Source organism: Dermacentor variabilis, chromosome 10, assembly GCF_050947875.1.
Source record: "Dermacentor variabilis isolate Ectoservices chromosome 10, ASM5094787v1, whole genome shotgun sequence".
Taxonomy (NCBI): Eukaryota; Metazoa; Arthropoda; class Arachnida; order Ixodida; family Ixodidae; genus Dermacentor; species Dermacentor variabilis.
In genome coordinates this window covers 97,722,361-97,748,999 of record NC_134577.1, presented here as the reverse complement: position 1 = coordinate 97,748,999, position 26,639 = coordinate 97,722,361, and the positions used below count along the sequence as shown (strand labels likewise).

At 46.1% G+C, this 26,639-nt stretch overlaps 2 protein-coding genes across 2 annotated transcripts in view; one reads left to right on the top strand and one right to left on the bottom strand.

Moving 5' to 3' along the window:
• The window catches only part of LOC142559836 (uncharacterized), a 51,484-nt gene extending 40,050 nt beyond the window's left edge, over positions 1–11,434 (bottom strand). The window contains exons 1-2 of the mRNA XM_075671511.1: positions 11,411–11,434; positions 568–1,015 (exon numbers count right to left, since the gene is read on the bottom strand). Of these exons, the coding sequence (XP_075527626.1) occupies positions 568–1,015; positions 11,411–11,434 (472 nt within the window). The remainder of the gene's footprint in view (positions 1–567; positions 1,016–11,410) is intronic.
• The window catches only part of LOC142560833 (uncharacterized), a 145,577-nt gene extending 132,215 nt beyond the window's left edge, over positions 1–13,362 (top strand). The window contains exon 4 of the mRNA XM_075673210.1: positions 12,379–13,362. Coding sequence (XP_075529325.1) covers positions 12,379–12,603 — 225 coding nt within the window. The 3' untranslated portion in view covers positions 12,604–13,362. The remainder of the gene's footprint in view (positions 1–12,378) is intronic.
• Positions 13,363–26,639: the final 13,277 nt, after the last annotated feature.

Here is a 26,639-nt window from a genome sequence, read left to right as displayed (position 1 = left end):
AGGCAGCCGCGGATTCTTTGCAGATATTTCCTAAGATATTCAAGGATGCGCCTTGTACTCCTAGATTGCGCAGAGCTTCCATGACTGCTGATATGTCCAATGAATCAAATTCCTTTTGAAAATCAATGAAAGGCATATACAGGGGCTGAGTGTACTCCAATATTTTCTCATATAACTGATTTATGGCAATTATCTGGGCCATTGTAGAATATCCCTTCATGAAGCCAGCGTGTTCTCTTGGTTGAATGAAGTGAATTCTTTCCATTATTCTATCGGATATAGCTTGGTGATTATAATGTTCGATACTGAAAGGATGCTCATATGACTGTAATTCTTCAGTTCTTTATCAGTTTATGTATGCTATCGAAAGCTATAGAAACTCAGTATCCAGTCTCACACAACCGTCTATTGCAAAACGAGAAACAGCTCTTAAAGTATTTATAGAATGGCCCTGTATTGACGGCGTGGAATAAATTGTTTCCTGCAGATGACATAATAATATTACTTTACTGTTGAGTAAATACTTCCGAGAAATGTAAGGCACGAGCATGCTGCAGAAATACGTACCGTCGCGTTGCCCGCATCGACTTGCATCTTCACGAAGGTCGATGCTTTGAGGACGGCGACGGTCCCCACTGTGACGACGGCGGCCAGGGCGCCGTGCGTGTTCACGTACCGGTACGGGCCGAAGACAGGTAGCGTAGCCAGCGCTGTAGCGGCCACAGGGTCGGCATAGACGACGACAGCGCAGCCACAACCGTAGAGGGCTCGGGCTCCCTGGGGGATCCTCGGCTACTGCTGGCGGTAAATCTCCGCCACCAAAAAGTAGCGCGGCAGCCTGGTTGCTGTCAGCGTCGCCACCCACGTTTCCCTGCTGCGTCAGTGCCCCAGGCCCACGGAAAAGTCGGCTGCGGTGGCCTTTCCTGACAATGAGATGGAACAAAGAAAATGCTCTAACCAAATAGAAGATACAATTCGGACGAACCAACCGGAAATCAGAAAGAAATATTGCCGTCTAGCGTTGCTGCCACTGTGTCGGGACGCACAGTTCCAAGAGCACAACTGACAACAGTCCAAGTCCCAAACCAAGCTCCCCGTTTATTGTCAGCGCACGCGTTTATATATGCTGGCGGGCGGTGACGTCACCAGCGAGCTCGGACGCCGCAGCAGTCTTGCAAAGCGGGCGACGCTCAGTGGAACGCCGGAGCACTTTGATGCGTTCCGGTGCGCGTTCATTGGAGCGCCGGTTGCGTTCGTTGCAACGCCACATGCAGCCTGCTAACGTAGTATTGCGTGCGTACACGCTCGGGCAAAAGAGAAAGCTAGAAAATGCTATTCGACGGAGTAGCTGTCTAACATGTCTAACTATCACCTGGATAGTTATCGTACAACCCTGCGAGGCACGTTTACTACACTTGTGCCCTAACCGTGTGAACGTGCTCCACTAGGCGTGTACAATGATTTTTTAAAAGGGAGCCGAAAATGGGGCAACCATGGAGTGTTGCCGGTACTTACTCGCGTACTGATGTGCACTCTAAATAAATGTGCCAGGATGTCAGCCGTATATATATCTCCCTAGAACAAGCGTAAATATGGAGGTGATAATATGAGACAGAGCGTGCCATAGCAAGACTGGTGGCCATGAGATGCCGTGTGGAACGTGGGCAGGTTAAGTTCGACCACGTGGGGTTTTTTAAAGCTCACCGAATGGCAGGTGACCCGAAGCGCGCGACCAGAAGGTTTTCAACAGTGGCATAGACAGACGTATAGCCACCGCAATGGTTAAAGGAAAGTGGAACGGTCACTGCAGTCGAAGTGGCGCGTCTTTCCAAAGCTGCACTTGCTCCATTGAATTCCGGTAAAAGAACATCATCTTCGGTCTCTTGGGTGTCGCGGAGTCACCTTATGTAGCTGGCAATTTTACTAAATTTCGGGAATGATATAAGTAATGTAGGTGAACATGACTGAGCGGAATTCGACTCGATTTCGACCGATTTTTTCTTCGTGATGATGATGGCGTAATATTATGTACTCTGGGGTATTGGCCAAGGATGTCGTGCTGAAACGATTACCTATTCTTTTGAAGTGTTACATATTCGATGAAAAAAAAAGACAAAGGAAAGGAAACATACAAAAATGAACGAATTACAAGAGAACAATAAAAAAGTTATTCGTTTTGTTGATTGTATGTAACCATAAAAGGCATCAAACAAACAAGTCCCAGCTGACCCCTATACCTGACGCACCGGAAGACTGTATAATTTGTGATAACATTCTGCTTAATTTAGCAAGCGGAAGTTGTATGTGTCTTTTTCTTAACAATCTAGTGATTCTGTTTCTTGGCAGTATGGCATAGAGGCGATATCGTCAGACCAGTCATGTGTAAATATAGGTTTAATGGAGAGATAGGGAAGCGTAACCTTGTGATCACTACTTCTGATTGTTTTGATGGACACTACTGGATTTTCCTAGGAAATTTTTAGGTGCTGAAATTCTGTCCATGTCATTATTGATTCATTAACATCTCTATGAATTCAATAATATCTATATCTAATTGCCACTACTGGAAGAACTTGCATTATAGGTCCACTCAGGGATGCTCGCGCTAATGAGTTTGCCATTTCATTTGAACGTGTGGCCAGGCACCCATAATTGTTTTAGTGAATTCAACTTTAGAGGAACTAATGTTAGAAACGCCTTTAGAGTTGGCGAATTGGATGAAGCTGTAAGCAAAGTACCGACCGAAAGGGAATCTGTTATAATAATAGCACTTATAGAGTTCGAAGGGAGTTTTCGAAGCGCTACAATCATTGCTAAAAGCTCGGCTTCCAGAAGGGGTGAGAAATGTGGCAGTCTCGAGGAGAATGACCAGCCAAGGGGAAGCGAGAAAATGCCTACGCCCGCCTTTTCATTGTTCAGTGAAGCGTCTGTAGCTATTATGTTATATGTTTGGACGTGTGCAAGGTAATCTTGCAACATGTTTTTAAAAAAAGCGACTGATTAAAACTTAGAGTTAGGAGGGAAAATGTATTCAAAATCTATCTTAATATTCTGATTTGATTCGGTTGATAAAATTACCTCTCAAATGTTCACATTCAGGCTATCTGATTGTTTTTGTGCAAATACAATCTGTCGACTATCAAACCAAAGCCAATGAGCAAGAGAGAATGAATTTGGATCATTAATAAAGGTTTATTCAGATCGTCTGAAAATTTCAGAAGTGCTTGTATTGTTAAGATGCGAAATCTGCAGGGCAGTGTTGGAAGGCGCGCTTCTCAATAGATAACATTAATATCCGCCAACCTGGGGAGTCCCAGACACAGGCGCAGGGGCCTCACGCTCGAAAAGAACCAGAGGCTTTAGTTTATAAGCAGGGCCGCCTGAGAACAAGACACACACATATTCCAATATGGGGCGCACATAAATTTTATAAATTGTTAACAGTGAATCGTTACGTAGTCCATGTTGTCGGTTACTCATTTTGCGCAGAATACCTAAAGCAAGTTGTGCCTTACACGCTACTGTTTCTACGTGTGGACTCCAGTTGAGTTTTCTATTATATATGATCCCCAAGTATTTTATATACTCAACCTATGGAACGGGTTCTTGCTTATGAGCAATAGAAATTGAAATCGGATCCATGACGGGGATGTATCCTTGTAATCTTTAGTATAAAGTGCTAATGTCATTGTGAGCCGCAAAGAATGCAATGTCATCTGCATGCCCGTCAACATGCACGTCCTGACAAGTGCGGACGGAGCCCATTATGATACTAACATAGGGGACAGGACTGCTCCTTAGGGGACACCGCGAGTCTGTCTGAATGTAGGCGAGGAACATCCGTACTTGAAGCAATAAAATTCTCTTTATCGCAAAAATTGTGCCAACCACGCGATAATATCATTTGGTAACTTACGACGCGGCAGAATATCCAGTAAAATTGTATGCTCAACGCCGTCGTAAGCTTTAGCTATATATAATTTCACTAAAGCAGAATATTGTCTCCTTTCCCGGGCAAGTTAGACGCGGCATTGTAGAACCCTTGTAGAACTCTTTGAGGTCCTCCAACCCTGTTTCCTTAGTCCATTTCTGAATCGAAATGGTCTTCCTCAGCTTCTTACTCGGTAAGTAGATGTGAACAGAGTCGCCTGATTTGGCGGGTCGGTATGAAGCGAGGTTCACCATTGACACCCTAGAAAGAAAAAGGGAGAATTCAAACACTCCTTGAACTCAGGATATATTATATACTCACGTTGTGTCCCCCGCGTGGGGGCTTAGAGCGGGGGAATGAAGTGCTCATCATATTGAGCAATTAGCTCTGAAGCCTATTGTATTTGCCTTTAATATTAAATTATCCGTCATTCAGATAGTAAATCTGCAATGTAATACCCTCTCTATGAGTTGACCATATTAGAAGTAAGAGAAATAGGTCTGATGGTTTCTATGTTATAAGCTACTCCTTGTTTTTAGGTATCGGTACTACTTTAGCTACTTTCCAATTGTAAGGTATCCAGGCTTTGTTTAAGGAATAACTTATAACGTTTGGAAGGTCTCCATGAGATAGATCGAATAAAATTTTTATCGCGTGTACGGTTCCATCAGGACCCATCAGGACCAGGGGGTGACAAGGGTAAGTTTCGAATCACTTGAGCTAATTCAGGCAATGTAACTTCAGTGAACACTGGTGTTGGGGCTGAATTTTGCAAATCATAGGATATCGATGACGTGTTCAGTTCAAGAAATTTTCTCATTTCATCGGGACAACTGATTGACGTAATCAATATTAACTGGCAAAGGCCGAATTTTCTGATATATCTCATATATCTAAACGATTTTTTGTCTTTAGTTTTAGAAAGAAAATCGTAGTGTTTCTTATCATAGCCTTCTTTAGCTTGAGCCACTGAACGTTAAAATACAGCAGCGTGAAATTTATAATCAGACCAATTTTTTTGGCACTGGTTGTAAAAGAGCTGCTTCCAAGCTGCCTGTCGGCGTCGGTGGTCTAGCGTACAATCTGTATCCCACCCACCAAGGGTTATAATGTAGCGCTCTTCAATGAAGCACACTAAGCACACTCGTTTATTGTGGGCGAACTTGTGCCCGGAAACTCAATATTAAGCATTCACACACTTTAAAGGAAGAGTTAACAGGAGCGTATTCCACAGTCAACCGCGTCTCTTCGCAGAAACGCACTTTTCACGTGCCCCGAAGGCCGAGAGCTACGCCATGGCTTCTCATTGGACGGCAGACTCGGGCGCTGCCGTGAGCGCGTGCACGGGAGACACGCGCTGTATCGCCATGCGCGCGGCGTTGCTGGCGCTCTTCTAATGGCGATGCGACGAGTAATGGGTTTTAGCGATGAGACGCTTGGAAAGGTGCCTCACCAGAGTGCTCGTAACTGGCATGTGGAGAGCTCTCTGCGGCAATAAGATGCTGTCCTTGCAGATATAACACTAAATTCAGCCATTTTATATTTTCTTTTAATTACAACACGAACTTTCATAGCCTTCGTTTATTCATGCTCGTCAAAATAGGAGGCCAAATGTACCTTAAGATCGTATTTAAATTTATTTTAATCTACAAATACGCGTACCTAGGAGCTTGATGGCATAATCGGGCAAGCAATTTCAAACATTATTGGAAAGTGGTCACTGTTGGTGGCATAGTGCAAGGCTGTCCAGGAAGAGCTAGTGCGGGACGAGCTTACGAAATTCTGATGTTGAGACAAGACAGATTATTATCTATTATTGCCCACACAAGGGGGGGGGGGGCGTTTGCCCCATTGGTTAGTTCGAAAGTCCCAGAGCGTGTGGTGATGGGAGTTGAAATCTCGAACAAGAATTTTGTCGTTACACCATGAAGGCACTGCCGAATCCAAACATCGAGTGTACTGCACACCCGCTGGGAAAGATAAATTTACTAACTAGAAAGGTAGACACCCTGGTATGGTTATGTCAAATGCAAAAAATTTCACTTTCGGGAGACAAGTTTATGTGAAATCTTTGCCTTAAGATTAATTCTGTTAGTGATAAAGAAAGCTAAACCTCCGCCCTTCAATAGACGGTCGAGTCCGAAAGATCGGTAGTTATTTACATGAACAGAATGATGTCCAGAAAGCAATGTTTCTTGCGAAACAATAATATGCGCGGAAAATTTCGATGATAAATACAATAAATCTGTTGCTGCAGAGTGAATTGATCGGCAAGCCCAATGGATTTTGAGGAGCCCTATGGTTGCGAAAGTACGGACTCAGTAACTGCCTTACTTCAAATGCTTTCCTGTAAGAAATCTTCCTTTGTAAGGCTGTCTTACAGATATTCTTTTGTCTTTGACTGTGTTACACTCGTGGCTTTTTTTTGACAAATGGAATCTACATTGTTTTAACGATCGAGGATCCAAGTCCATTTTAACTTCACCCCGTGTGTTATCATTGAAGCTTGCGCATTGGCTCTGGTTGACATCGATGGATGGGCCTACAATTTGGACATCTTGGGACGTGAAATCGGCGTTTACTTCTTAATGTGAAGGACGTGGACAGTCTATTGTTCGAGAAGTTATACCAACAGCTGTTGGTGTTCTGAATATCTGTGCCATCTAGCTAGTTAGAACTTGTGTGAAGGACTCGCAGAGGTTTCCAGCTAGGCGCTCCATATCTTTTTCCATTGCCCTTCCGACAGCATCATTAATAGAAAGGGAAAGAGACACGTGCGTTGCTGCCACCTGGCGGGCTGCGACACCGGCGTATCCCTGTGTCCTAGCATGAATTTCAGTTACGGCTTCTCTACGGGAACAACGTATTCGTTCAACGATTTCCAGGATCTGAATTTCCTGTGTCTTTGCTGAGCAATTAGAACAATTAGCAGCATGCGCTTCGTTGCAGAGGCAGCACCTTTCTTCCTTGCTTTTGCACTCGCTAGAATTGTGCCCTTCACCCCAAATCGGGCACCTGGAAGAAGATCTGCATCCTTTTAAAGTGTGTCCATAACGCTAGCGCTTTACCCATTGGAGGGGAGGAGGGGACAGAGGTTCAATTCTCTTTGTAGATTAGAGACCACGCCTTAAGCTCTGATGGTTGAATTGTCCCTGCAAATATGGTTATGACCGACACAGTAGAATCCTGTTTTTCTCGACCACACGTCTACACCGATAAACTGACATTACACCCGCCGGTGAAAACATCTCTAATACCTCTGCCTGTGTCATGTTTATATCGACGCCGCGGACAACCCCTTTCACACATGCCAAGTGGGGACGAATAAGTGCGCTCACCGGATAGGCGGCGAACAGCGAACACGTTAAAATGCTTTGTACCCAGGACTGGTCTGCAGAAAAGCAGAGGATATCTCCCCTGCCACACTGGCGGACCTCAGTCATGTTCTGGAAATTGCCGATCGGACCATCGCCGATTGCCATTCCGCCTGAATCGCTTTTGGAATCTTCATCCGTATGACACCGTCACCGGTTGAAACAAGAGCCACAAGAACTGATGTGACGCCGTTGAGTAGAAACAGATTTTGATGGAAACAAACTTGTAGTGTCCGTTGGGCTCAGGATCATTTTAATAACGACACGGGAGACGGCCGCTTTTTACATGCAACACAGACTTTATTTATACAGACACGCTAACACGATACAGACGATTTACATACACGCTTACTAGAGAATTCGGAAGTCGTTTGTCTATCTAAGGATGTGCCTAGCACTCATGCATCACGGCCTGCCGGTGTGTGTCCTCGTTGTGGTAACCATTACGGTTATCGTTGCGTAGTGCGTCGTTGCCTTGTCTGACAGTTGAAGACAGCTGGTGTGTTGTTGCTTGCGACGGCGAAGTCCTACGCCATCATCATCACGCCACACCTTGTCGCGACGTGGAAGCAGGGGAACAGCAGGCCGGCAAAACACCAGGCCACTGTTTTAGCTGGCCCATAACGCCTCTGCCACTATAACGTCTGGCTCTGTCCGCAGGTAGCTCATGGGCCCCGGTGTCCAGCAGGAAGCACTGCACCAGACTGCTATAGCAGGCCGTTGGTGCCAGGGCAGCTCAGCCACGAGCGGGATCTCTGATCAGGTCTGCAGGGTATCCGGACATCCGGTCGCCCGTCATCGGGCTCGCCCAGCAGGCATGTAGCTCAGGCGTCCCGTTCCCTAACAGGGAGCACTGTACCAGGCCGCTATAACCGCAGGCCGCTGGTGCCAGGAGAGCTCAGCCACGAGCGGGATCTCTGACCAGGTCCGCTCGGTAGCCGTACACCCTGTCACCAGTCAACGAGCCTTGCACCCCCGTTTTACCAGTAGCCGTTCAAGACTTCCGCTCGCTCTCACGCCCTGCGCGTTCTGCACGCCAGCTTCGTTGTTGGTGGCACATGGTCTTCTTCGCAATCACCGGTGCGCTGCCTGATGCTCTCTGCCAGGTGCTGCGGCCGCGTCTGACCTCGGCCGTATGGGGCCTGCGTCGGCTCCGGTGCTCGTTCCTGCTGTAGCTGTTTAGAGCCTTTCCTGCCACCAAACGGGAGCATGCTCACATTATGTTTATGTCACCGATCGTGCGGTCACCCACTGCGGTGCAGGAGGTCTTGCGCCTGCTTAAAACAAAGCTTTATCATGTTCAAGCGAACCTTATAGATTAACGCTACGTAAGACACCCCATGGTATCACGACCTTATCGGAGGATCTCGCATCTATGCTGCGCCTACAGCAGGCGATGCAGAATAACACCGTTACTAAAATGGCAATATCCGTTCGTCTGGTCAACCATCGGAAGCCCCAGGTTACACTCACGGGGGTGGCTCCGAACGTTTCTGCGAATACTCTAATCGAACAACTTAACGTGCGTAATACCGACTTGCACCTTGACCCCTCGTTTTGTGAGGTGCGGGCATGGTTCCGCGAGCGATCGGGGAATTTTTCCCACGTCGTCGCGGTGGATCCGTCGGCGTTCCGCACACTCATTAGCCACGGGCGTGTCGCCGTGGGGTGGGCGTCTGCAAACGTGAGGGAGGACCTCCACGCTCCTACGTGCACCTTCTGCTCCCCCTGCGGCCACTCCCGGCGCGTCTGCCCCGTTCGATGGCCGCCTGAGTGCGCTGTATGCACGCGATGCGCGGGTCCGCACTTCGGCGAGCGATGCACCATTCGCTTGGAGGATGTAGCCGTGTGCTGCAGTGAGTGTCGACGCGTGGGACGACCGAGCGCGCACCCTACGGGGTCTCAGGCTTGCCCAATCCTGCAAAGCAGGCTATCCTGCTTGCGGGCCCACACTGGTTATGGATAGTCACGCTTTCCCTGCCTGTTCGCCCCGGTATGGCGGTCCCCTGTCACTCGCGGTTGCCGGTGGCGCTCGGAGGTGCGCGCGGACTTCGGCGCGGCGGGCTGTCGGAAGATCGCCGAGTGGTTTTCTGTGGTCTTGTTTGTCTTTCCTTCTTTCTTCTCCTCCTTGTTTCTAGTCTCTTTCTTTCGAGCTTGTTCGTTGTTGCTTTTTCTTCTTTTCCTCTGCCTACTATCTACGCGAACGCGCGGCACATCGCGCGGCTGTCCACGTGATGTGCTCGGACCTTACGTCCCGCAACCAACCTCTTCGGCCGGCCTTTCCAGTCGGCATTACCCAGGCTGCGCTCCCCCACCTGTCTTCCCGCGCTAGAGACATCGGATGGCATCCTCACCATCTCGGTTCAGGCTTCCGCTGCGCTCTTGCTGTGCACGCACGTCGCTGTGGATGATCCCGCTGCGGAAAGTGAATTTCACAGTCGCACTCGTGCGCTCGCGGGCTCTCCTTATCCGGTGATACCAGACGATCACCCATTTACACTTCCGGAGATAGAAGATTCGCTGCTTCTGGGAAATCTACGTGTGGCAACGGGCCTGCATGGGCTAAGTGGCATGTTTGTGCAGCAACTCCATCATCCCCACCCTCATTTCTTTTTATGCATACTCAACGCTTCGCTTCGCTTGGGCTATTTCCCTTCTACGTGGAAGACGGGCCTCAACATTTTTATCCTTAAGCCTAACCATCCCCCTCACGTTCCATCAGCCTATCGTCCGCTGGTAATGAATTCTCTCTGGTAAAATTCTTGAACGCCTGCTCAATTCTCGCCTTTATTATTTGCTTAACTCTCATCACCTTATTCATGAAAACCAGTTTGGTTTTCCTCATGCGCGGAGTGCCCCTCTGGCACTGTACGCCCTCAGGTAGAGACTTAGTGCGTTTCAGGCCGTCAAGGCGCCTGCGCTGTTAATCTCATTGGATTTCACTTGCGCCTTCGATAGCGTCTGGCATGATGCCGTGTTGTTTTTTCTTCGTACACACCGTTTCCCGGCGAACCTGTATCATCTTCTTCAGTCTTTTCTCAGCGGTCGCACGGTAGTTCTTCGGACAAAGACTGGGGACATCTCGGCCCGCCCTTCGATTCGCAGTCCGCAGGGATCGCCTATTAGGCCCCTGCTATTGAACGTAGTCATTAATCCACAACTAAGTCTCCCATTGCCCGAGGGCGTCCACATACAGGCGTTTGCGGACGATCCCATCGTTGCTTTATGGTTCATTGCATTTGCAATTGCAGGCTTTAGCGGAATCAGCCTTAACCTCTATTTGCGATTGGGCCAGGCAAAACAAGGTCAAAATCAGCCAATCAAAATCTTTCTTGGTCTTTTTTCAACAACGAGCATATTGGCACATCTAAGCGCCGTCCGTCTCTTCGATTAATGGAGCTTTTCTAAAACATCAGGACCATCCATAGTTAAACTCCTACGCGTGTTCTTCGATGACAAACTGAACTTTCACGCCCACGGTGACTATCTTAAGACTAAAGCAGAGATATTGGTAACGCGATTGGTAAATTTTATCCGCATGCATTTTACGCTGCGTGCAGTCCTTTTACGTCGTTTTTATAGGCAGGTTCTGCTGATTTCCGTTGCATACTCGTCGCCGGTATGGTGGCCGTCTCTCCCGACGACGCACCTTCAGACACGCGTCCTGTCAGTACAACGGTCTCTGTTGGTGGCGTTGACTGCATCCCTCTATACGACCGGAACTTCGGCGCTGCAGGTGTTGGCAAACTGTCTGCCTCTCACAGTGGAGTTGGACTGCCTGAGCGCAGAGTTTTCGCTTTTCGCGCTCCATGATATCACCTATTACGGGTCTAACACTTTCCATCCGAGCGACATCGACTGCCCGTTTAACCAGTGGTCCCGTCACCCTCGCGAAATATGTCGCTTCACCTTCACGTGCCTCCCTACAGCACATTCTGCTCGCATCGCTGCCCTCTCTGCTTTTCACATCTACACTGACGACGCGTTCAGGAGTGTCTTCTCGGGGGTGGCTTTTCTTGTGTTCGACCCTCTCTGACGCTTAACGGTTCTGCGCAAGTTCCAAGATTTTAAACGCCACAAGCGCGTATAGCGTTGAGGCGCTCACCTTCGCCGAGGCGCTCGCGTTCATAGCTTCGGTGCCTGTTGGAGCGCCCGTACACGTCTACACGGACTGCCTTTCTTCACTGTCTGCGATCTCACATCTCAGCGACACGGACTCCCGCGTGTGGAGGTGCGAACGGGCGCTCACTTTGCTGGCTCGCGAGGGTCGCCGCGTGTGCCTGCATCACGTCCCTGGACACCGGGTCGTTGTGGGCAATGAGTTGGCAGACACCGCGGCGTCGTCGGCGGCTAGATCGGGCATGCTCCGGACTTCCACTGCCCCCATCGAAACAGTGCGCGCGCGCTTTTATCGCATCACGCGAAACCAGTGGAGTAGTTATTGGCAGCGGCAGGGCTGCGGCACGCGCCTTTACCGTTGGGTTCCCAGCGCCCATGCCATCGCTGATTGGTTCCCGTCGACCAAGCTTCTTGGACATTTATTTACGGGCCGTGGGCGTTTTGTTTCTTGCCGACATAGATTCCACCTTCGTGATTCAAACTTGCGCACGTGGGGCGCAGTGTGCGAGGACGTGACGCATTATTCCATCTTCTGCTCCAACAAGGCATACATAGTACCACAGTAGTACCCGACAGTTACTCCGTTCTGCTTAATTCTCGACGATCGCGGGCCTTGCTTTTGCAGCTAGCGCGTCTCGCAGTTTTTTGTCTCTCCTCCCTCTCCCCCTTCCCTAGTTCCTGATGCCTCCTAAATTCTCTTTCATTCATTTATCTTATTCATTTTGTACCTCATGTTACATTAGCATGCTTGTTCGTGTCAGCTGCACTGTTTCAGCCTACTATTGGCGGGGCTTCCCCGTGTCAGCTGACTCTAGCTGCATGCTTGATCTTTCTTTTCTCATTTCCTTTCTTCCCCCTTCCCAGATTCTGTCGTATCACTTTCTTCTTTTTCCTGGCCATTCTTTGGTGTTCCTGTGCACTCTGGCCGTTACTTATCATTTGTCTCCTGCCAAGCGTGCAGCCCAAGGCATCGTCTCCACCTTCCTGGCCGTTTCCTCTGGAAGCCGGATGCGGCATTCCTGCCTGGCTACGCTGTCGTCAACTGCCTACCCCTGGACATGCGCAAACTCCGAAGAGCACTCTGCGCCCATGGGCTGCTTTATTTTCAATAAACACCGCCAATGCTGCGGATTGCTGTGGTGGGTGGGCCTTTGGGGGGGGGGGGAGGTGAGGCTGTAGGGTTGTCACACAAATAGGAGCACGCCTCTCCACTATGCGAAAGAATTCATTGTTTTCCTACGGCGATCACATTTTCTTCTGACCACTCATTCAGGCTAGCCTCCGATTTATTTCTTTTACTAATTAGCTTTTACCTAAATTTCTCTTGGGACAGCTCATGCTTCCCCTATTCGTTTATCTTTATTGGCTTTTACGCCTGCTATACCTCACTCATGGTGCGGGTTTCCCCATTAAAAAATATTTTTGGGGAAATACAAAGCAATCGCCATCGCCAACTCTCTTCTTGTTGTTGTCACAACACAATCATCATTCTAAGCTGGTCTTTTCACTACCATACGCCACTATCCACGTCATCACGCAGTTCCACAGGTAACTCCTGCGGTGGAATGTAAGCGGACCAGGAGACGGCCCCTGGCTCTGGTAAAAAAATTGCATAACAGTTGGCAATCGATAAAAGAAAAAAAAACAGCTACTCAATCCTTGGCCAAAACCCTGGGTGGCAAGAACATCTCCACTGGAAGCGGCACTGGACCACGTTGTGCGATCAGCAGGCGCTGGGTTTGGTTTGGTCCCTGTAGTTATAGCACAACCCACTACGGGGGATCGGCCATGAATCGCGCGGCAGTGGATCGAAAAAGAATAAATGCATAAATAAATGAATTCTAATCGTTAATAATATTTTTCATGCTATAGTTCCTTAAAATTAGAAGTTAATATTTTTGGTTTCTTGTTGTGGAAAATAAAATAATAAAATCAGCATGGAAGTCTCCTTGTTTTCATTTCAAAATTTATACATGGCATCACATACGTTCCTATTACTACAGTGTTCTAGTACCGACGCCCCCAGAGACAGAATGAAAAGTAGGTAGCCTAATGGCTAATCCAAGTTATCGGAAGGGACCTCCTAGAAGTCGTTTTCTATGTACGTTGAACCTACGACACACTATAAATAAATTATCCATAGTTTCGGGTTCATTGTAGTAAAAACATTTAGGAGAAGGTGCCAAACCAGACCTATGGGAATAGAAATTAAGCAGTGGTATTTTGCAACGCATACGCATAAATGAAACTTCGAATTTTCTTGTTGCACACCATCCGCTGTGCCAAGGAAATCTAAGGTGCCGAAAATCGGCGTTATCTAATACACATGCTTTGGCATGTTCTTGAATGGAAAATTTTTAAAATCTTGCAGAAGTGACGTATGCCGAAGGTTTTAGGATCCTCAGTACCGGGCTTTAAGAGATGCCGCTGCTAGTGCGTCTGCTGACTCGTTTAAAGTGAGCCCCACGTGCCCTGGCACCCATACCAGATGGATGAGGCGTAATTGTTGGGAACTGAATGAATGAAATTCATGGAGAATGATACTTGAATTGGGCACATATAAAACGGGGCAAACAGACAAGGAGTCGGTTAAGCTTACGGCTGAAGAAATAGATGGTCGGAAGTTTCCGTAGAGCCAGGATGATCGCCAATAACTTTCCTTGAAATATTGGCGTAAAGTCGGGTAGTCGAAGAGAGAAAGACCAATTTAATGATGTAGAAAAAATACCCACTCCGGCCTTCTCTTCACTGACAGAAGCATCTGTGGCTATTATTGCATTTATTTGGAGGTTTTCAAGGCGGTCATCTAATAAACCTTTTAGGTAACGAATTGGTAGGAGCTTAGCGCTATTGGGAAATATATCGCCAAATTCAACACTTACTGTCGAAGTAGGTAAATCTTGAAACGCCACATCACTGCTTGATGTTTGTAATGGCTCTAATAGCTTCTGCACAAGATTTTCCTGGGGACAATGCAGTCTGGACCATTGATTCTGAAAGAATGCAGTTGGTTCTCGAATAAAAATATAGTAGGAGCGTCTCTGGGGAGAAGCATAGATGTTTAGAAATGTTTGGACTGTCAGTATACGAAATCGAGTTTGAAGAGAAGGCAGGTGAGTTTCATGATATAAAATATTATTGGCTACAAATTTTGAAAGGCCTAGACACAGACATAGTGATTCGCGTTCTAAAAGAACAAGAGGACATAACTTATCCGTAGGACCTCCTGAAAATAACACGCATCCAAACTCTAGACTAGGGCGGACATACATACAATAAATCATTAGCAAGGTCTCCCTGCGCATTCCAAAGCGACTGCAGCAGACCCTTCGTAATAAACCAACAGCGCGTGCTACTTTAGATGCGACGTATTCTATGTGTGTCTGCCAATTAAGCTTTTCGGTGTAAATCATTCCCAGATATATTAAAGAATGTACCTGCGGAATAATCTCCTGGCCATACGACAGTGTTATTCGGATAGGAAAAATTAAGGGAAAGAAAATTGTTGACATTTGTTGACATTTAGATGGAATTTGTATTCCTTTTAGCCAAATTTCAGTCTGTATCAAATACGACTGCAAAGTTTTAAATAGGCTATGTATATCATTCGATACCGTGAAAAATGCGATATCGTCAGCGTATACGTATACTTGTACGTCATGATGTGTCGGGATGTGATTTAGTAAAATACTGAATAATATTTGGGAAAGTACTGCACCTTGAGGAACGCCCCTTGTCTATTTGTAACTTTTAGAAGAAACACCGTTTTGATAGCAATAAAATGTTCGTCCGCTTAGACAATTTTGAATCCATGCAATTATATACTGTGGAAGATTGGCAGTATTGAGTCTGTTGATTAAACTACTGTGGTCGACACTGTCATACGCCTTCGCAATGTCTAATGTCACTAAGGCCACGTACTGGTTGTTGCAGCGAGCGAGCTGAATTCTTTTCTCCAACTCAACATGAGCACACCAAATTGAGCAGCCGGGCCTGAATCCTATTTGAGAATCACTTAATATTTGGTTCTGGCCTATTCACCTATCGATGTGACCATACAGAACTCTCTCAATTAACTTTACTAGATTTCTGGTGAGAGAAATAAGTCTAATGTTGTCTATTGTATATCCATCGCCTAGCTTTTTGAGTAGTGGAATTATTTTGGCAACCTTCCAATCTGGTTGAAGCCATGCATTTTTAATCGAGTAGTTTATAAAATTAAGCAAATCCTGGGGCGAAAATTCGAATAATAATTTTATCATTGCTGTAGTTATGCCATTAGAACCTGGGGCTGAAGCTTGCAGCATCTTTACCTCTCTCATTAATACTTCTAGTGTGACTGTTATGTACTCACTAGCTGGTTCAGGTGCCGGTATATGATAGGGCGAAGTGATGTGAATCGACGCTCTGAGCCTTTTGCAATATCCTCTAGAGAGTGCGCTAATTCAGTGGAAGTTCAGGTAACAGACTCTACATTTATTGGGGTTGAAACAATCTTTTTAGACCGAAGAAACCGAAATAGGGATTTTTTATTACTAGTCTATGATAGGCAACTGTAATTTTTGGCGTTATAATTTTTTTTCGCTTTGTCAAGTGTTTGCCTGAATGTAGCTGCAACAACCTATAGTCATTCCAATTACGTGGACATTGATTATACAGTAACTTTCTCCAGGCTACCTTTCTTCTTCTATATTTGCGTGCACAATCCGGATTCCACCATGGTGAATAAATACCACCTTTAGTTGACTGCATACTGAACTTGCATTTTTTATAACTGTCACTTAGCACTTGAAACAAATTAACTGCCTTAACTTCATCATTTAGGCCAACCTGTTTTTCTAAAGCTGATCGCAGTGAAACTTGAAATTTATTATAGTTAATATAGGTGCGGACATGCTTTTCAACCAAAATAATTGGGCGCGTTATTTCAAAAGTTATTGGAAGATGTTCGCTATTTTAACACCGAACGCGATTTGCCGGAAACATAAGTTGGGGTTCTCGAATTTACACAATTAAGGTTATTTGACGAAACCCAATCTAACAATCGTTTACCACAAGAGTCGGACTGATAACCATATGATACTTGGTGAGAATTAAAATCACCAGCTATGATTATATCCTTTCTGCATGCTGAAACCGCGGCATCAAGAGAGCCTGTATTGCGGACTCCTGTAGGGAAATAGACAATGATTATCGAAAATTGGGTGCATCCAGGAAGCGTTACATCCAATGCTAGAATCTCACTTTCAGTGGAAAATGACTGGTGACTAATTTTAGCTCGACATCCCTTAATACTGTGGCATATCGCCAACACTGAACGCATTGACCTGGGTGGGGAGAAATTGCCTCCACCCTGTATATCAATGGCCACGCCTTGATTACGACGAAGAAGCCATCTGGAGGAAATCAGGAGAAATATCTTCACAAACATATAAGAGATCAGTGGCTGCAGCAAAAATGGAATGACAGTTCCACTGCAGCACTTTCAAGCTACCTATGTTGACGATATTCCGGCAGTATTAACTGCCGTCTGTAGAGTGTTATCCTTTAGGAAATCATCTTTCGATAAACTCTTATTTTCACTCTCTTTAGCTTTTAGTTTTTGGAGGGTAGTAGCTCTCGGGGAGTATGGAGAAGCATGACGTTTACAAGTTCTAGCATCCAAGTCCATGTTCTCAATGGTATCTGAACCGGATTCGTGACTGTGAAAGCCCCCATGTTCTACATGAGTTGCGGGAGCTTCGGAGGCATCAGTACTGCGAGGCGAGGCCTCTGTGGATACATGTTTCTCTATGTTCTCATCAGAGACTGTGATTTCAGAAGCAACGCTTGGACGCGCAGTAATAAGCAAAAGTTGCGACAACTGAGAGGTGAGAACTTGTCCAACGTTCTCCGAAAGGTTCGTAAATAAACTGTCAAGGGCTTTTGCCATAGCTTTCTCTACGGCAGCAGCTACAACATCCGTAGCCACCGTAGTCCTCCACAAAGAAAGCAACAAAATCCCAATAAAGGAAGGCGTCAGACAGGGAGATACGATGTCTCCTATGCTATTCACAGCATGTTTACAGGAGGTATTCAGAGACCTGGAGTGGGAAGAATTGGGGATAAAAGTTGATGGAGAATACCTTTGCAACTTGCGATTCGCTGGTGATATTGCCTTGCTTAGTAACTCAGGAGACCAATTGCAATGCATGCTCACTTACCTGGAGAGGCAAATCAGAAGGGTGGGTCTGAAAATTAATCTGCAGAAAACTAAAGTAATGTTTAACAGTCTCGGAAGAGAACAGCAGTTTACGGTAGGTAGCGAGGCACTGGAAGTGGTAAGGGAATAGATCTACTTAGGGCGGGTAGTGACCATGGATCCGGATCATGAGACTGAAATAACCAGAAGAATAAGAATGGGCTGGGGTGCGTTTGGCAGGCATTCTCAAATCATAAACAGCAGGTTGCCACTATCCCTCAAGAGAAAAGTGTGTAACAGCTGTGTGTTACCAGTACTCACGTATGGGGCAGAAACCTGGAGGAAAGATGGGTGTAACGTTAAGGGATAAGAAAAGAGAAGAGTGGGTGAGGGAACAAACGCGGGTAAATGACATCTTAGTTGAAATCAAGAAAAAGAAAGGGGCATGGGCCGGACATGTAATGAGGAGGGAAGATAACCGATGGTCATGAAGGGTTACGGACCCCGCAGGGGCGTCTGCGTCAGCAGGCGTTTGGTGTGTTGCGACACCACGTACCCGAGCATACGAGGGTTGGCCCCTCCCGCGTGTAGCCGTGCGCGGCTTAGCCGTGTCTGGGGAAAGGGGGATCCTGGGGGTTGAGCCGATGCTGGGTGTCTGGACCTTTAAGGCCCCCCGGCGGAGGCAACACACCCCTTTGCCCTCCGCTTCACTTAGACGGCACCCCCGGACTGACCCACCCGGGGGAAATCGGCGGTCGCCTTTTCCTGTCCCCCTCTCCATCTATAATCTTTCTTCTGCACCTTTCCTTCTCTCCACTCCTTTCCTTATCTTTTTTTTCCACTCTAATTTCCTGGCGGCGAGGGTTAACCTTGTGTGGCTAACCAGCCTTGGTTACACGATGTACGGTTATAGTGGTGGCGTACAGCTGGCGTGCGCAAGTCCTGAGATACAAGCCTTGTGGCGTCCCCATATTGGGCTCGGTGGTGGGCGGCTGGCGCTGCTGCCGAAGACAAATACATTTATGGCTACTCCTTCCATTTCTCAAACTGATCGTCCTCTAAAAAGGGGGCGCAACGAAGCAACCACTCGATTTTTCTTCAAGAGCTATGACAACTTTACAAAGTACCATGTGATCCATAGTGACGGCAATATAACAGCCAGAAAACTATCTCCTTTCAAAGTTTCGAAGTGCCTAAGAGACACATTAGGCCCAGGTTTCAAAGCTACAAGGATGGCTAGGGGCGACATCCTTCTGGAACTCAAAGACAAAGAACAACTTAAAAAGCTTTCAGACCTCAAATTCATTGGTGACATAGCATTAACTGTCACGGCGCACCGTTCGATGAACAGTGTTCGTGGGGTAATCTCTGATGAAGACATGCTTGATCTTAGTGAGGAAGAATTTCTTGAAGGTTTTGCAGAACAGAATGTGACCAAAGTTCAAAGAATCATGATCCGTCGGAATGACACCGAAATTCCCACAAAACATGTAATCCTAACATTTGGCTCCACCACATTACCAGACTCAGTCGAAGCAGGCTATGGGAAAATCCGTGTGAGGCCTTATATCCCCAATCCTAGACGTTGTTTCAAATGCCAGAGGTTCGGGCACAGCTCTCAGACATGCCGAGGAAAATTAACGTGTGCCAAATGCAGTTCTAACGATCATCCATCTGATAATTGCAATGCTGTATCACAATGCACGAACTGTGAAGGGGATCATCCTGCATTCTCACGGTCATGCCCAATCTGGAAAAAAGAGAAAGAAATTATTGCCCTTAAGATCAATGAAAACATTACCTTCTATGAAGCGCGAAAGCGACTTACATTTCCTCGCAACGAAAGTTTTGCCGCTGTGACGAGGCAGGGGGCCTTCTCACAACAGCCTAAAGAGCCCGCCCTGGTCACCCGTAGTGAACCACGGGGGACTTCTTCTGCCCCCACAGAGGCAGCACCCAGTGCTGCGAAATCCAACAACTCGCAGACCTTGCTCTCGCAGGGCTGCATTACTGTGCAAATACCGAGGCCCGAGACATGTCTCCCAGAGCCTCGTGACCCCGCCTCCACCGCCTCTGAGAAGGAGATGGAGGTTGACGCAAGTACATCGGTGCCAGTGGCACCAAAAGACAAGCGTAGCTTGCTTGAGCCACGTAAAAAAGAAAAAAACCGTCAAATAATTCCACCAAAACCAAAATAATATTATCACTCTACACAGAACACTCCCAAAAACACCTTTGTCATAATGGGTGTTCAGATATTGCAATGGAATGCCAGAGGGCTTTTGCATAACCTAGATGACATCAAAGAATTGTTATCTACGTATAAGCCTAGAGTGTTCTGTGTTCAGGAGACACACTTAAAATCAAGTGGCTCGAACTTTCTAACTCAGTTTGGAATTTTTCGTAAAGACCGTGATGACGGACATGCTGCATCAGGTGGCGTGGCAATAATAATATCAAAGACTGTTGCATGCCAAAATCTCCAACTTAACACGCCTTATGAGGCAGTAGCCGTACGAGCTATTTTGCTTAATAGGCTTGTTACTGTATTCTCTTTGTACATTACACCAGACAAACGGATCGACATTAATGAGTTTGAAAAACTAATAGACCAGCTTCCTGAGCCGTATATTGTGGTTGGTGATTTTAATGCTCATAGTGGACTCTGGGGGGACTCACGCTGTGATGGAAGAGGCCGCGTAATTGAAAAATTTCTTCTATCCTCTGTAGCAACTCTGTTTAACAAAAAGTTCCCGACTTATTATAGCACTGCACATAACACCTACTCCTCAATAGATCTGGCGGTTGGTTCTGCAACACTTCTGCCATTGTTTGAATGGAGAGCTCTCACAGACTCCTTTGGAAGCGACCATTTTCCAGTTCTCTTAGAAGCGATACAGACGTATGACCCACCTGTGAATACAAAAAAATGGAAGCTAAATGCTGCAAACTGGGCAGAATTCAAAGAACTCACATGTATATCCCTTGAATCCATAAGGCAGCTTGACATTGAAGAAATGACCCCCTATATAACTGAACACATTATTCATGCCGCGAAACAAACTATACCACAAACCTCTGGTAATATAGTGAACCCTATGCCCTGGTGGAATGAAGAGTGCAAGCAAGCACGAAAAGAACAAAACAAAGCATGGCGTACGTTTTCCAAATATCCAACAGAAGAAAACCTTATAAATTTCAAAAGTGCAAAAGCAAATGGAAGACGTATTCGTTGGGAAGCCAAGAGAGCTAGTTGGAGAAATTATATCGGCTCAATAAACTCATACAATGATAGCCAGAAAGTGTACAGTAGGGTTCGAAGGCTGAAGGGAAATAGCACACTACCCTTGCCCGTGGTAAATGACAGTGCTACTACATTAGAAGGGCAAGCAGATTCCTTGGGAGAACACTTTCAGCACATATCGAGTTGCGCGAATTACACAAAAGCATTCCTCACATATAGTTCTACTTGAGAGTTATATACGAGACGCATTTGTTCATAAGCAATACTGTCTATCAGTATTTTTTGACCTCGAAAAAGCTTATGACACTACCTGGAGATATGGCATATTGCAAGACCTCGCGTCGTATGGCGTGTCCGGAACTGCAGTGTCGAGAGTCTTTGTGCAAGAAAACGGTGTACCACAAGGAGGAGTGCTTAGCTGCACACTATTCTTATTTAAAATGAACACACTACAATAAACACTCCCACCATTTATATCCTACTCAGTCTATGTAGATGATATACAGATAAGCTTTAAATCATGCAATCTGTCCATATGCGAGAGGCAGATTCAGCTGGGAGTGAACAGGCTTTCAAGATGGGCTGACAAGAATGGCTTTCGTTTTAATGAAGAAAAGACGACATGCGTGTTATTTTCTCGGAAAAGAGGCATACATCCTGAACCGAATATTACGATGAACCGGTATGTGCTTAGTGTAAAAAAGGAGCAGAAATTTCTTGGCGTTATATTGGATGATAAGCTCTCGTTTGTGCAACATATAAAAAACATAAAAATGAAATGCTTAAAAACTATGAATATCCTCAAAATTCTTTCACACCAGTCGTGGGGAACTGACAAGAAATGCTTGCTCTCGCTGTATAACAGTTTGATTAGAACACGTATCGATTACGGGAACATTGTTTACCAATCAGCTTCACGTTCTGTTTTAAAAATCCTGGATCCTGTACATAACCTTGGCATGCGACTAGCCCTAGGTGCATTCCGTACTAGCCCTGTTCCAAGTTTGCACGTAGAAGCTAATCAGTGGAACCTAGACCGACAACGTAAGTATTGTAGTTTTATGTACGCACTTAAGATTAGTTCCCACCGAGAACACCCGTGTTACAAGATGTTGAAGAGCACAGAAACGCAAACCCTCTTTGCAAAGCGGCCATCATTAGCAAAGCCATTTCCATTGAAAGCATTGTCGCTATGTCAAGAAAACAACATATTGCTGTCGGACGTTCACCTACATACCACTAACGAGAGTGTCCAGAATTTGACACTGATGCTTCAAAAAATTCTGAAACAACATCATGTGCTGCAATTGGTCCAGATTTTGTAGCCCATTTAAGAATAAATAAACACACAAGTATCTTCACTGCTGAAGCACACGCTATACTCCTCGCAGTTAAAGAAATAACAACAAAACAGATCAATCAATCGATAATATATACAGATGCCTTAAGTGTGGTCCGGTCAATACACCTTGGAAAACAAAGAAAGAATCCGGTGATAAACACTCTCATCAGCAGCTTAACCTTAGCCTACAAGAGAGGGCTACATATTATAATCTGCTGGGTACCTGGCCATACTAGTATACCTGGTAATGAAGCGGCAGACGCAAATGCGGCCTTAGCAGGTCTAAGGCCTCAAATAGATGTAAGTTATGTTCCCTATACAGATATGAAACCTGTCGTTCGAGGAATACTGCGTGACGCATGGCAAGAAGCTTGGGACACAGAAAATAATAACAAACTTCACATCATCCAACCCTACATTACCCAAACGCCTGTACACCGGCATAGACAGGAGGAAGTAATCATGTCGAGTCTGAGGATAGGACACACACATGCAACACACTCATACTTGCTAGCCGGTACTGAACCACCGGTCTGCATTAGATGTGGAAATCAACTCACAGTCATCCATGTTCTTATACAATGCCCTAGCATGGAAGCCACGCGAAAAAAATACTTTCCTGAACTTTACCGCACCAATTTACCTATGCATCCTGCATTTTTCCTATCGGCTGAGCCGATGTTCCCCCTCGACCGGCTGTTCAGTTATCTTAATGATGTGAATTTTTTGAAGAATATATCTTACCGCTTTTAATCTCATCTTCCCTACGCTACCCGAAATCCGACATAACCATCTTAAATTCTCCCGAGAAATGCAAGCCTTATGTTTTTAATTCCTAGGCCTTTACAGCCACCGCAGTACGTCATAGGCATTGCGACCCATTATACCCACTGACATGTTTATAACATTCTACCGCACTACTAAACATCGTTGCTGGCGCTCTTTGGCCGTCGTAGCCCTTGCGCCATAAAACACTAATTAATAATAATAATAAGGGTTACGGACTGGATTCCAAGGGAAAGGGAAGCGTAGCAGGGGGCGGCAGAAAGTTAGGTGGGCGGATGACATTAAGACGTTTGCAGGAACAACATGGCCACAATTAGTATACATGACCGGGGTAGTTGGAGAAGTATGCTAGAGGCCTTTGCCCTGCAGTGGGCGTAACCAGGCTGATCATGATGATGACTATTCATATTTATTTCATAACAAAAATATAAAATATTTTCTCCTTCCGTTTCTTGAATAGTGGTCATACCAATTACGATGACGATGCCATATTATGAAAATAACGTGATTCAGTGTTAATAATGAAGTAAATGTGCTTAACATCCCAGGTAGGGCACATTCTTGAAAACGTGTTAAGGCATTCAACGTCTGAAACGGATTTTTGACAAAGATCGACGCATCAAAGACGTTCCAAACAAGATAGCTTAAAAACGAGGGTTGAATACGTGTTGACAGCGTTGGAAGCCAGACAGCTTAAAAATGAGCGGTGAATACGTTTTGAAAATGACTTCACGTGACTCGCTCTATCTGTTTAGTTATCAAGCGTTCCGGGTAAGCTTTCGACAGCGCCTTCCGCAGGAGAATTCCTCACTTGTCGAATAGCACTCGTCGTGCCTATTTCTCCTCTATTCGACCTACATCAGAATGAGTATGGCAAGAAAAAGGAAGCCTTTTGGTGTGTTAACCTCAGGTCAGAAGAGACGAAGGATTGCAAATGAAGTTGGCATCGCAACGGGAAGTGTTTTGCGCCAGGAGGAAATGGAGCGCGAGTCCAGAAACATCGAAGCAGCCCTTTGTAATAAAGACAACGACTCCGCATTGACCTCGGAGGAGCGCTCCCAGTCAGCACATGTTGCTGGCATTAACGCAGATTCTGATAGCGCATCCGTTACATAAGTAGCCGAGGAACTATAAATATGCTGTAGCTACGGAAACAATCTTGGACTGCCAGGGGTAGGCGACGACTACGGCTATCCAGGGTCCCATCTAGAAGCCGGCGTCGAGGTTGGCTACACGTTTTCAAGACGCCTATATAGTTCCAAGCGTGGTTAGCTTCGTTGACTACTGGGCACGCCATCCCACTCAGTGCAGTTTCAGAACTTCTTGTCCAATTGCGGAATGTGTGCAACGTAGATGTTCCGGCAGGCGCAAGAACACTGCTCAGTACACTGAGGCGTACTCCTACACCTAGCGTGCCACCTGGCATATATACTCACTTTTCCCTTGCAAAAACACTTAAATGCTGGACAGCTGCAAGAAACTTTACTGGCGGGACAATGCTTGAGCTGTTTTTTTTTACATCGACGGCATGCGTGTTGGCAGCACCACTGAAAAATTCTGTCCATCCTTGGAAGCTGTGGTGAGCTGGATACACGTTCTCTGTTTATGATTGGCTGCTACGAAGTAAAGAGGAAACCTCATTATGTACAAGCCTTCCTTTCAGAGTTTATGGTGGACCTGGCCAGTCATAAGCACTGGCATCACATCGAACGGTCACCACTTTGATGTGCACGTGAAAGGATTTATTTGCGACGCACCAGCAAGAGCATTTGTTCTTGGTATTACATATCACGGTGGATACCATGGCTGCAGCAAATGCCAGCAGAAGGGCCTGTATTGCATGGGCAAAGTAGTTTTCCCTGATACCGAAGCACGACAGAGGACAGATGAGGACTTTGAGAGAAGAGCTTGCCCTGAGCAACACGCGAGCAACACGCCACTCTCTGAACCTCCGATTCGGTTATTGAGCCAGGTCCCATACGAGTACATGCATATGGTGTGCTTGGGCGTGCAGAAAAACTCTCAACAGTTGTGGAAAGGAGAAAGCAGGTCTTGTGTCAAACTACGGCCCGATGAAATTTCCAGTTTGTCAAGTAAGTTCGTAAACATTGGCAGCATATACGTCTGCCAAGAATTCGCTTGCAAACGACAACCTCTACATGACTTGAGCGCGTGGAAGGCTACCGAGTACCGGCAATGGCTTTTGTACACAGGTCCGGTATTATTGCAACGCCACTTAATTCGCCAAAGGTATGGCAACTTCTTGGTGCTGCATACTGCCATTACAATTTTGGCTCGCCAGCACTTGTGCCACAGCATGGACCAGTACGCCCACAAGCTGCTGGTATTCTTTGGTCGTACGTTTAGCCAACTGTACCGCCAGCAACATGTAATGTACAATGTCCTTGGCCTCGTGCACCTCGCTCAGAATGTCCGGCAGTTTCGCCCGCTGGACGGTTTCAGCGCCTTTAGGGCAGAAAAACTACATGAGTCAAATAAGACGGCTCATTCGACCTGGGAAACATCAGCTGCAGCAGCTCTACAGGCGCGTGCACGAGAAGCATCAATCCAACTGCGCTACACTTCGATCCAATGCCGCGTCAGAATTGCAGTTGAAACAGCCAGCCGCACGAAGGAGTGTTGCTGCTACAGCATTGTACTGGTACGCAGTACTAGGTAGCACACATTCAAAGTAGTGTTTTGAAGACAAGTGAGGCTGATAATTGTTGTGTTCTTTTGGATGGGATGGTCAATAAGAGCAGGTAGTGTTGTTCTTCTTGGTTTGGATGCCCGTAAAATGGTAGTCGGCCGAGCATTCAGCAGGAAGAAAGATCTGTATGACTGCACGGTTCCTTCCAGTCTCTTTGCCATATCAAAGGTGTCACCACTAATTGTGACAACGAGCTCCTAGAAAATAAGTAGCGTTGCATGCAAATGCTTCAAAATTCCCGCTGGACAAGGCAGAATTGCCGTGTTTCCTCTTATGCACGGTGCAGTGATGTTAATACCTTACCGCTAAAATGGCTTACGTTGTTTTTACTGCTGAGGCACGAGTGCAGTGCAGTTTTCGTGCGTACAAAGCCAACATTTTGTGCCCAAGCGTCTGAATAATGAAAACTGCGGTTTTATTGTAAACAGCAGCTTCATTTTATTTCCTCCTTGTGTAATATAAAGAAGAGAGCGCAGCAAACGTTTTCACTATTCTAGCATGTACAAGTTCACAATGCTTTGCATACGTGCGTATGAAGTTAACCATTATATATATATATATATATATATATATATATATATATATATATATATATATATATATATATATATATATATATATGGTGTGTATGTGTGTGTGCACATACTTAAGTCGATATGAAATGTTAGGTGATAGCTTATGCATATGCAATACAGTAAGCGTACATAATTCATCAGACAACACGCTTCCACCGGAGAGCCATGAAAAACTTGCAGCTTGGCCGCAAAGCGCAAAATCATGCAAGTCAGAACTTTGGTTGTGCGATCTGTTTGGGCCGGGCATAGTTGCGTTATCGCAATCACATGGCGCTGTGGTATGTTTGCAGCGGTTCTGAATGTGCTACCGCTAACCATTGTCCTATAAGTGTTGCAGTGTTTCGCTGTCAAGAAAGCGATATTCCTTGATTAGCTTA